At 38.8% G+C, this 12363-nt stretch overlaps 1 protein-coding gene across 1 annotated transcript in view; it reads left to right on the plus strand.

The window, feature by feature from the left end:
* Positions 1–11850, plus strand: part of LOC135203911 (rRNA methyltransferase 2, mitochondrial-like) — a 218749-nt gene extending 206899 nt beyond the window's left edge. The window contains exons 6-7 of the mRNA XM_064233843.1: positions 11266–11406; positions 11647–11850. Coding sequence (XP_064089913.1) covers positions 11266–11406; positions 11647–11793 — 288 coding nt within the window. The 3' untranslated portion in view covers positions 11794–11850. The remainder of the gene's footprint in view (positions 1–11265; positions 11407–11646) is intronic.
* The last annotated feature ends 513 nt before the right edge of the window (positions 11851–12363 follow it).

The following is a 12363-nucleotide window of genomic DNA, read 5'->3' on the forward strand; positions in this document are numbered from 1 at the left end:
AGTACACGTCTACAATGAAAAAAAGAAAAGACCAATATTAATCAACAATCCCTCACCCACAAGAACAACACAAATATAATAAAACTAGTTTAAAAATTGCCTAACCTAATCAACTTAAAATAATAATCAAACATTCATTCACATTCACACATTATTATACTACCACACTCCCCCTGACTAAAATAAAGGAAATCTCATTTCTACTTTTTTTCTCTCTAAACTCCCTCCACTGTATTCCAGAATTGGACCTTGACTTCTAGTCCATGGTCTCTCGTACACTGCTCTTGTTCACTGACTTCTACTCCAACCACATTGGACTTATCTAGCTTTGGTTCCAAACTGCTTACACGAAGTTGATTCAAACTCTGGAGACTTACGTCGGCTTCAATTTATTTCTGCCACACTTTGCCTCAAGCTATCCAAAAATTCCCCATTTCCACATTCCAGTACTTCTAACTCATTCTCATTCACACTCACTCCCACGTTCACTCTTCTTCACAACTTGGCATTCCTTCCAATTCACAGGTGATAGAAGTTCACTCTCGACGTGGTTCAGAAGTCATGTAAAGCCGTTGGTCCCGCTTACTGAATAACCAGTGGTTCCATGCAATGTAAAAACACCATACAAACAACATACAAACAAAAAACAAACTTCCAATTTACCCAACTCATGGTGTGATCGGTATGGTCTTGACCTGCCACCTCGGTGGCCACAAGTTCGATTCTCGGGCTTTCCATTGAGGGGTTAGAGATGTGTATTTCTGGTGATAGAAGTTCACTTTCGACATGGTTCAGAAGTCACGTAAAGCAGTTGGTCCTGTTGCTGAATAACCACTGTTCCCTGCAACATTCATACACATCCCTTGTACTCACCAAGTTCACTCCTTCCACATCCCATTCAAATCCTACAAAATATATTACATCCTCATTCTCACTGCTACCAAACAACATTGCAAGGGTATTTTCACTTCTCACACCTACTGGCTTCTCAAACCCCCATGTACTCTTTGCAAACAACTCTGTAAACATACTGATACTCTTTCCACTCTTCTTTTTAGGTCTTTTCTCATGTTCTATTAATACTAATTGTTTATCTCCCCAATTTATGTCTTCTATTTCTTCATCTTCCTTTTCCTTTTCCTCTTCCTCCCTTAGTAACTTTCTAATGGGATGCTCTATGTATTTTGGTCGGTTCTCTCCTTTTCTCAACTGATTATGATGTGCTCGTATTATCCTTACATTTCCTTCTTCATTCCTGTCTTCTAGCACATAACTCAATCCATTAGACCAAACTGTTTTCACTACATACAGACCTTCATACTTTCACGCATCTTACTCACTGTCAATCATCCCTTCTCAACCACTTCCTTCAACACCTTATCACCTACTCTTAAACTCTCAAACCTTTCATTCGCCTGTCTCCACACATCCTGCTCATCCTCATTCATCATACCTCATAATTCATCACATACTCACTTGGAGGTATACCTGTGCTTTTATGTACTGACCCATTATACACTCTACCACTCTTCTAACAACAAAATCCCATTCATTCTCTCTATCAGTCAACATTCGTAGCATCTCACCCAGAGCCCTTATGGTTTGTTCCGCTAATCCATTTGCGCTTGGCATATATGGAGTTGTTACTGCATGCTTGATACCCCAATCTCCCAATATTTGCTCAAAAGGTCTACCAACAAACTCCAGTTTCCTCACACTTGCAGGCAACAAGACCGTACTGACTACTCTTGCAACATTCCCACTAGTCTTATTCTTCACAGCTGCGCAGCTTACAAACTTACTCTTATGATCTACCGTTACAACTACTACTACATTTCCTCTTGTAGTCACTGGCAAAGCTACAAATCAATTGCTACCAACTCAAAAGGTTCTTTTATACCCAACTTCAAAACAGGTGGGCTAGCATACACTCTCTGATACTTTCCCTTCTGACATTCTTCACACGTAACTGCCACATCCTTACAAATTATCCTCAAATATGGGGAAAACAGACGGTCTTTCATACACTCAACCAACTTGAACTTCCCCATATCTCCATATTTCTCATGAACTAACATGCACATCCTCACTGCTCCGCTCATTGAGAACACTGGGAATATACATCAACTCTCCCATCTTCTCTCTTGAAAAATACACCACGCCTTCACACATCACAATCCTCTCAGCAAACTGCATCCATTTACTCACCAACAAAGGCCATCTTTTCCCAGGTACTCCCTCTCTAATACACACCTCCTCAACTCACTCACCACAAAACAATTCTGCTGCATGTATTCAATGTCCTCCCTTGTTAGTACTAGTAATTCATTCTTACTCTTATCCAACTCAACTACTATATCCTCCTCACTCAGACTTCTACTAATGACTTCCACAAACCTGGCCATGCTTACTGCCTCACTTTGAATTCTCCCTACTACAACCTCATCTTTCAACAGAAGTTCTTTCCCAACATCCACTATCAGTCCATTCTTCATTTAAAAATCCATCCCAAACAGGAAACAACATGGCATTTGTTCATCTCCCAGTACATCAAAGACACTTACCCCTCAAACCTCTCCCTTACTTCCAACTTCACTTCTTTCCATCCAACTGACTTCCGCTATACCTGTCATTGACACATCCACCGCTCTCCTTTTAACGTTCCAACTCACTCTCTCAACATCTCTAATCACACGCGCATTCACCAATAATATTTGGGCTCCAATGTCAACCAGACCACAGTACGGCCTCCACTGACATCAACTCCCACAATCACTGCTTTTCCTTTCTGGTATGCACACTGACACTAATTATCCCTTTGGCGAACCAAACATCCTCACTTTCATCCTTACTATCTTCCACTTCCAACAACTCAGATGTTCTATCTTCAAGATTTTCCTCCTTTTCATACTTCCGTTCATAACTTTTTCCCTCCTGTTTCACTATGAAAAACTGAATTGGATATCAGCAGCAGTTTGGCTTGCATTTTAACCATCGTACGATAGTCAAGAATTACTATAGTTATGTTACCAATGATATTAAGTACAAATGACTGATATATTTTTATTCGTTATGAAGAAAAGGTCGGCAAGATATTAAAGGGCTAAATTAAAGCTGCAATTGCAGCTGAAGCTGAAAAAGCAATGTTCAAGCTGCTAATGACAAAAGTTATCATGCATCAGCAACATGGATGACAATCCTGTAAAGTTTGATATGTCATCAAACTCAACCATAAATAAAATTAGAGAGAAAAGTATTTCATCAAAGCTACTGGGCATGAAAGAACACATTTTACTGTTTTTGTTCACGCCGATAAAAGATAAATATATACTATGTACATAAAACTGATACAGGCAGTTCATGGGTTACAACGGGCTTGGCTTACGACGTTTCTGAGCTTACAATGTTCTTCATATATGTCATCAGAAATTATTTCCTGGGGTTACAACACATGTTCCACGGTTATGACGCTTACAATGCTGATCTGACGGAAGAAATATGGCTGCCAAGACGGTAGAATGGTAAAAATTTGGAGGTTTTTTATGATAAACTAAATAAAATGCAGGTTATGTCATTTACAAGAGAACCAAAGGATTAAAAGTAAGGCAGTCCCCGGGTTACGACGGGTTTGGCTTACAACGTTACGAGGTGAAGGCGCTTTTCAATTATGTTCATCAGAAATTGTTTCCAGGGTTGCGATGCATGTTCCAGGGTTACGGCGCTTACAAACACTCATCTGGCAGATGAAATATGACACCAAAAATGCAAAGTAATCAAAATTTGAAGGTTTTTTTGATGAAAAATGCAATAAGGATGCAGATTACATAGTTTTGAATGCACCCAAAGCATTAAAAGTAAGGTTTTCTTAGGGTTTTTGACGATGTTCAGGCTTACAACGATTTTCGGCTTTCAATGCGTCTCAAGAACGGAACCCCGTCATAACCCGGGGACTGCTGCCTGTAAAGTTTTCTTATGTTTTCGATGATTTTTGGCTTATGATGCAGTGTAGGAATGGAACCCCTGTGTAAACTTGGGACTTCCTGTATTATGATGAAAAATGTGAACAGCAAACAGAATCTGTTGATTTTATACACAAAAAACTTGCCCCAACTTAAAAAATAATTTAGTTCACAACAAGACATTAAAGTCTTATTTCAATTTAAAAATACTTTGGATAACAAAAAATAACCTTGTCCCATATAAATATAGAGTAACCTAAAAATAACCTTGTCCATATAAATAGAGTAACTTGAGATTCATCTTATGGTAACTAGAAGTAAGAAAATAGCTCTGATTTGAGTTAGTCGTTATGCTTATTGTTCATACGCGAACAAACCTTCAGTCTTAACAATAGGATCATTTTTAGCCCCTAGCTGGATCCGGTTAAATTGCAGATGAAAGCAAGGAATCTTGTGAGATCTGGCAACGTGTGCATACATCGGGTAAAGAGTGGTCAAGGACCATGCATCTACTCTACCTAACCACCTTGGCAAGAGTTGTGGTTGACCTCTCTTGCCCTTTACCTGGTTTATTACCCGTTTGGATTTGTGGTTTAGTGTGTGTGTATGTGTGTGCTGTTATTATGGCTGCTTCTGCTCTCGGCCCTGGAACTTCAGGTTTTCCGTGTTCTCGTTTTTTGGCTTTGGCTGCGACCGACCCCCACATCACTTGTAGTAGGTGTCGCTCTAATGTTTGTACAGTAACAAATCCTTGCACGGAATGCCGTGCGTGGCCTAAAGAGCAGTGGAAGTTGTTTTATAGCAAGAGGGAGCATTTTAGGGTTTTTACTCTTCCTTTGTGGGGGGTTTTTCTTCTCCTCTTCCCGATGCTTCGTCTCCTGCTGCGATCACACCCCCATAGTAGTGTTGTGCCTTTGTCCCCATCCTTTTCTTCCATCGATTCATCATTGGAAGTATCGGGAGGCACTCAGGCTGATTTTTGTAATGTCACCCCTTCTTCTTCGGGAGTTAATTTGATTCCCAAGAGGGAGGAGGCTTTTTCATCATTGTCTTTTATTGCAGAGTCGGAGGTGTCCAAGATGGTGGCACTTTGGAAGATGCTGGGGCTACTGGGTTCTCCGTCCTTGGAGGGTTTGCTGACGCACTTCATGGATGCTTGCTATCCCTGTCCTCATGGTGTCCAGGCCCTCCCCCCTCCGCCTGGCCTTGTCTTGGTGGGTAGCCGAGGTCAGCCATATTGTATTGCTCTGCCAGTGACAGTTGCCGCTTCTTCAAGTCAGAAGGAAGCCGTGGTGTCATGGGGTCAGTCATTTTATATCCCTCAGCCAGTGGCGTCTGCCTCCTGTTCGGACCAAGGGGAAGCCATGACGTCATTGCCACTTATGACTTCACTTCCATCGATGATGTCACTCCCAGTCATCTCTACTGCGCTGCCTCGCTCATCCGTGTCATCATCGTTTGCTGCTGTGACTTCATCTCTACCATCCATCGCTGCTTCTCCCTTCCATGTTGTCGGAGCCTTCTCTTGCTAATCCATCTGAGGCTTTATGCCAGGCGGTTCTTAAGAGATTGAACTCTGTTTTGGAAGATAAGTTGGCTGCCAGTGTGGCTGGGAGGACTGGAAGCAAGTGTGTTGCATCGCCCCCACCTCCTGAAAAGAGATTGTGTAAGGAACCAGTGCTGCCTTCCTCTCCTTCTCCCCCATCTCCGCCACGTCGGCGTATCAAGCGTTGGAAGGTTAAGGATTTTGCCCTTTCTTCGCCTGCGAGTGAGGAGGAACACGTCTGTGTTCCTGAGACTGTTGGTGTTGCGGAGAGTGTTTGTGTATCTAACCATGTGCAATCTGCAGTGGCTGCTTTGCCCTCTTCATCGAGTCGCGAGCGTGTTGCAACCTCCCAGTTTGTGCACGTTGCAGGTGTTCCCTCCTCTCTTTCTCCAGGGTCTATTTGTCGCTGTTAGGATCTCAAGGCGCCTGTCAAGAGGTCAAAGGTTGTGAGAGCAGAGTTAGTGCAGCAGGAGTGTTTGCCTGCCCCTCTCCCTGGTACTTCCAGGAGTTTGATTCCGAGGGATTCTCATTTGATCTCGAGTGTTTGAGATTCCTCTCCAGCTCACGTTCATACGTCTGCCACGCCTGTGCCCATTTGCAGCCACATTAAAGAGTCATCTGTTGGGAGAGTGCGTAGTGATGTTCCTGGTGTTGTGGTTGGTTCGTCACGGGAGTCGGCGCTTGGATCCAGCCCAGACAGGTTAGTTGGTGTTTTGGGCTGTTTGGCTGCTGGTTCTTCAGTTAATTTGAACAAGGAAGGCGCTTTAGATGAGCCTGCACACCCTTCTTGTCGTTGGTCTCTGTTGCCATAGCAGGAGGAGGGAGACACGCAAGAGTTTTTGTCTTCCTTTACGGAAGTTGTCGATCTCATTCGTGAATTCAACAATTTGGAGACTCAGGCTTGGTCATCTTACACTCCTTCCTGCTTGGAAGCCTTGCTGGGAGCTACGCAGGATCCCAAGTCATCGTTTCAACTTCCCTTGTCGGGGCACGTCCAGTCAGTCTTTTAACAAAAATACATTTTATGGGAATAAAGTTTTAAATTCAGAAAACGATGAGAAATAAATATAAATGACTAATGAAATGAATAAATGAGTTATGTATGGAAGACGGAGAGGTGGGGGGAGGGAGGAGGTGAGGTTATTGTTTGGAAAGAGAATCTCCCTCCAGAAGGACTTCAGGTATCAAGGACCTATCTGGGGTTACTTCTCTTTGTTTTTTACTGGCACTATGTGAGGTTACTTCCCCTCTTCGTTTTTTACTGGCACTAGGATCAGCTTGAGACACATTTGTTTTTGGTGTTTCTTTAAAATCTGCCTGAAATTAAACACAACATTGTCATTAAACATGTTGGAGAAATGGATTACAACTCCTTTGTTGGGATGATAATTCTCCACAAAATTTCTTACATCATTCCACTTGCAAACATGTCCTTAATCCTTGAAGTAGGCACATTATGTATGCCCATTCGTTTTCTGGATTTTTCAAACCAGCCTCTGCTGGCCTTAAATTCACTAACAGCAGCGGTTGTTGTAGGCATTTTCTCACTGAGATCGGCATGCTACTTCCTCCTACACTTAGTTAAGAGTTCATTCTTAAATTCTATTGTGTTTCTCGCCTTTTTTACAGAAGGGTTGGCACTTGGAACTTTCTTTGGCCCTATGATGGCTTATTTAGCAGTTGCACTCGAATGAAAAAGCACAAAAAGCACAAAAACAACTAACACAACAGCAGAATGGGTCATGACAGAAGATGGGATTCTTTGTTTGGGTGCTCAATATGGGGCCAGTCACGCTCCCCTGGATGGAGCGTTTCTGAGTGTACGAAAACCAAGGAAACCTACGATAACCGAAACAAAATTTTGTAGATAAAATTCTACAAAAACCAAAATGTACAAACTGAGAGGCGTACGAAAACCGAAACGTACAAAATGAGAGGCGTACGAAAACCGAGGTTTGACTGTATCTCGCTGTGCTCTCGTTCACATTGAAATGGCAGCCATCCGCGGAAAAACATTTGCCTTCCTTCAACATATTGAGAACTTTCACCTTCTTGTTGAGCTTCATGATGGTTTTCTTTCTTTTAGGCTCTCAGCCAGAAGCATTAGAAGGAACAGGGCGCTTTTTAGGAATCATTTTCAGCATGATTCACATGGATATTTGCTGGTACGTAAAACACAGCTTCGGGATTACGTCCATGTATATCAGTAACTTTCAATACAGTGAGGCTGATGAAGGAGAGATGCATGATACCCAAATTCCATCTTCGTGAGATAGGACTGAGGTTTCAACCAATCAACGCCAAGTGTACAGTCAATGAGCGACAAGGAAAATGAATGCTGCTCTTGGATTTGCTGCTCTGCAGATGACAGCCAATAGAATAGCATGTCAAGTATCCTTTCTTCTGGGCACTGCTCTAAGAAGGTGTCACGGCACCATAAGAGTTGTTTATCTGCAGAAAGTTGTCTTGGGTGAAGCATCTTAAGAAAAACCAATTATGTTATTGAAATTTTTCTGTTTATATTAACTTATTACAAAACTGTAATATTTGAAAATTAATAAAAAAAATTTCATCATAAAAAATGCATTTAGTCATGGAAATATACTTAGCATGTATGCATGAAAATACTGCGTACTGCAGACGAAAACATACGTGCCCTGCTATTCCCGTTGTCTTGTGTATTTTAGATATGCTCTGCATACTTATAGTTTCATCCTAAAACACTTTATGTACATACATATATTTAGAAACCATCTTAAAATGTAGTACAGTCTGTGCAAAATGCCTGATTGACCCAATGCAGTTCAATGTTCTATCGCTTATGCGTGTTTTGTGTGTGGTACGGTATATTGTATGTATTACTGCGGACTAAGGATATCCTTTAAAATGTCTTCCGAACATTCTTCTCCTAAGGCTTCTGGCAAAGAGCATAACTGTCAAAGGTCCTTACAGTTAATCACTGTGCAAAATGTTGTGAAGAAGTAGCGGGCCATTACCACATGACTGAAAGTGCAGTAGCCAACCTTGAGAACGAGTATGAACAAGGTAAAATACTCGGGGAGGTCATTCTTGTGGAAGAACTCGCCACCCTCTTTACTATTGCTATCCCACCAACAGACCAGGACTTTGAAGAATTTTGTGGTCCGTATAGGTAATTTGATCAGGGAAGTCAGGCAGATACAGACAATGGTAAAGGCATGGGATAAGAATAAAGAAAGAGCCACAAATTTTATCAATACTGTTAGTGAAATAGAGAAGACCCGAAATCCCTGATGAGGCGCCTCCTGAAGAAGGTGAAGAGGAACCCTCAGAGATGTAACCCCCTCTACTTTGCTGTGCAGTCTATCTTTGTTCTCATTCATCAGACTGCACAACCAATATTATCATCTATAATCAACAATCATTACTAATAAGTGCTCATATAATTTGATATCTTATTATAATATTTAATGTCACATTTATACAGTAAATAATGTGAAAATACAGAATATCTGTATGAAAAAATTTGCATCTATGAATAGTGGGAACCTGCAAGTAATTTTATAGATACTGTGATGAAGTGCCAAGTACTATTTCTGGTTACTATACTTGCCAATCATTAAATGAGTACCTGACAACAGCCAGACACCTGAACTTTCATCACAGGTAAAATACGACTGAATACTCTAAAGGCAACAGTGATCCCTTGAACAACTTATGTACCAGTATTGCAGAAAATCAGACTAAGTTCATTAAAACAGGTGTGATGTACTCTAAATTAATTAAAGAGCATCACTCCATCAACAACTTTAAAAGTTTAAGTATTTCCCTGATTTCAAAAGTCTAAGTACTTCCCTGGTTCTAACTGACTTCAATTAAATTGAAGGAAAACAGCTCAATTACCACTCTATGTTTCTACCTAAACATAATTATGTATACTGGTGAAAAAGAAAACACAAAAGTTTTAAATATAAAAATTTATTATTAAACTCAAAATTTATAAGTGAATTTCACAATATCAGGGAAATTTACTTTTACTTGAAAACAACACAAAGTTTAGTTAATTCTTGAATTAATTAAGTAAAATTAAATCAAAATTAATTTATCATCAAAAATCAAGAAAATTAATTCAATCAAAATTTAAAAGTGTTAGGCAATAACTAAAATTTGGAAATTAATTCACAAGTGCTAAACAACAATGAAACTTGAAGAGAATTCTAAGTAAATGCAAATTAATTCACAAGTGTTAAATTCAATTAAATATTCAACGACTAATTATTGAAAACAATTAAGTTAATTAAGTTGTGAATACAAATGAAAACACAGAAAAATGTGGAAAATACCAAGATTGCAAAAACTACTAATCACACAGAAAAAAATGCACTTCAATAAGAAAATTGATAAATGCACAAAAAATTACTTCAATAAGAAAAATGGTTAAATGCACAAAAAATCACTTCAGTAAGGAAATGGATAAATACACAAAAAATCACTTCAAATGAAACAAACACAAAACATAAAAATTTGCAATGTGTAAACATTTACATTGTTTCATCAAACCACTGTAACTATTAGTTGCAACTAATAAACCTTGTAATAACACATTACCACTTAGGTACCAATTTTCTGCTGCAGCTAGTTCCTCACAATGTTTAAAAAAAGAAAAGGCGCCATTACACACTTGTACAATGTTTGTATAACTGAATCACGAAAAAAGTTTGGAAGGTGATAAATCCATAAATTAAGGTATAAGCCATGAAGATCTTTCGACTCAACATCCTTTACTCAGCAGATAAAGGACATTGAGTCGACAGATCTTGCTGAAACTCCATTGTTTATTTTTCCTTCGTGGCTTATACCTTTATTTGTACAATGTTTGTTCAGTTTCCACAATAAGCACTAAGTAATATTAAATAACTTAAGAAATCCGAAATCCAAAATTTACGAGTAACCAATCACTAAGTATAAAATCTTTACATTACTGTATTATCAAATATGGCTCGCGGCTAATGTACAATGCAAAAATTTCTTTCTCTTTTCACATTCTACATTATCTTAACTTTTAAATTATGTTATGCGAAATCTGAACATGCATTTTTAGAACATATTTTCAGAACATACTATAACTCTAAGCTAAATAAGGAATCTGAAAATATTGCAAACACTTTCCAACATTTATAGAGAGGAAATATGCGTTACGAAAGTAACAGCATATAATAATACATTCCACAGAGAAACCTAATTTTTAGATAGGTTCCAAAGAAAAATCTGCTAATGAGTGAGTCTGCAAATCCTGAGAGCATGAATACGTGGGGTCCACTGTATAAGTTAAGTAGCACAGTATTTAATGTGAAAAAGAAAATGGGACAACTTCAATACCTATTGTATGAGATAAAATAGCTCTGCCTGAATATAGGGGTTAATGTGATTAGTTTCACATGTAGTTGTAAGCCATATATCTTTAAGGGTAATGTTGTAAGATGACTGAAATTGTATTAAGGGGTTTTAGGTGTTAAGATGATAGTTGAAGGTATATTGTTTGAATGATTAAAACAAGCAGTTATAAGCATTTCTAGGGGGTCTTTGGTGTTTGAACTATTAAAATAGCCAGTTACAAGCGTTTTTAGAAGGGATACCAACTTAACGTGGATTTTCCCTCAATTCGGTTGGTTGTGGCCTTAACACGGACGTACTGTAATATCGACAGGGTTAACCACAAGCCTCACCTTTCAGTTCTTATCGTGGTTGAGGTAAAGAAAATTGACATTTATTTTGTTTCAGGTTAATGTGGTGCTCTCTGACATGGCTCCTAATGCAAGTGGCACGCGAGCAATGGATCATGAAAATATCATAGATCTAGCATATTCAGCATTGAATTTTGCAGTGCAGCATTCTGCTTTAAAAGCATCTTTCTTGTGTAAGGCAAGTGTAAGACCATTCTTCCATACGTGTATCCTTTATTTATCTTTTGTGTAACTTTCCATGTATTATAAGTGATATTAGATTACTCCCAGGTTATGGGCAGAGATTACCATTTTGACCATTTGTTTCAAAACTTATTATTTGTAGTTATACATGCATCATGTGATTGTTTAAAGAGCCAAGAGGTATTACTACTAGCACAAGGCCACTTAAATCTAACAGCAACCATTCTTCTTACAGGTTTGGGATGGAAGTAGAGACATGAAGCTTAAAAGTGACATGGAGAGGTATTATGGCAGTGTCAAGGTTATCAAGCCTAATGCAAGTCGAAAAGATTCTTCAGAAAAATTTTTATTGGGCAAAAATTTCCAGGGAATTGGTACATAACTAGTTTTAATAATATTTAAATTAAATAGTTCTTACAATAAAATAATTTATTTTTAATGGAGTTTAACTGAAGTTGTATTTATGAATTCACCTGTCACTACAGTCAGCTCTTGATCCAAAATAGAATTGACCTACAAGAGCTTGATAATGCATGGTAGGAAAATATTGAAGAAAATGGCTGAAATTAACATTCTGTGTAATATAAAAAACATTTCAGCATAATACAGTAGCCCTTCAGCATACCAGATGCTCTTAGGGGTCTGTCCTGATAAGGAACAGACTATAGACTACATCAGAACCTTTCAAGATATGTACTAGGTAACACTAATACCTAATACTATATCATTTCTAGCCTAAACTAATTTGCATTATCATTCAGTTCAAATTATTTCAATAAAGTTTATCAAGACAATGCATCATGGTAACAGGTGGCCTAGCAAACACTACTTTCTTCTATAAATGGTGAAAAACCAATACTGTAAATGGAAAAATAAGATAAATTGGGGTATGAGTTGAGGATATTTGTACATGAAACGCATCATTATCATTTGTTATTTTTGTATGCTGTTA

Source organism: Macrobrachium nipponense, chromosome 44 (assembly GCF_015104395.2).
Source record: "Macrobrachium nipponense isolate FS-2020 chromosome 44, ASM1510439v2, whole genome shotgun sequence".
NCBI lineage: Eukaryota > Metazoa > Arthropoda > Malacostraca > Decapoda > Palaemonidae > Macrobrachium > Macrobrachium nipponense.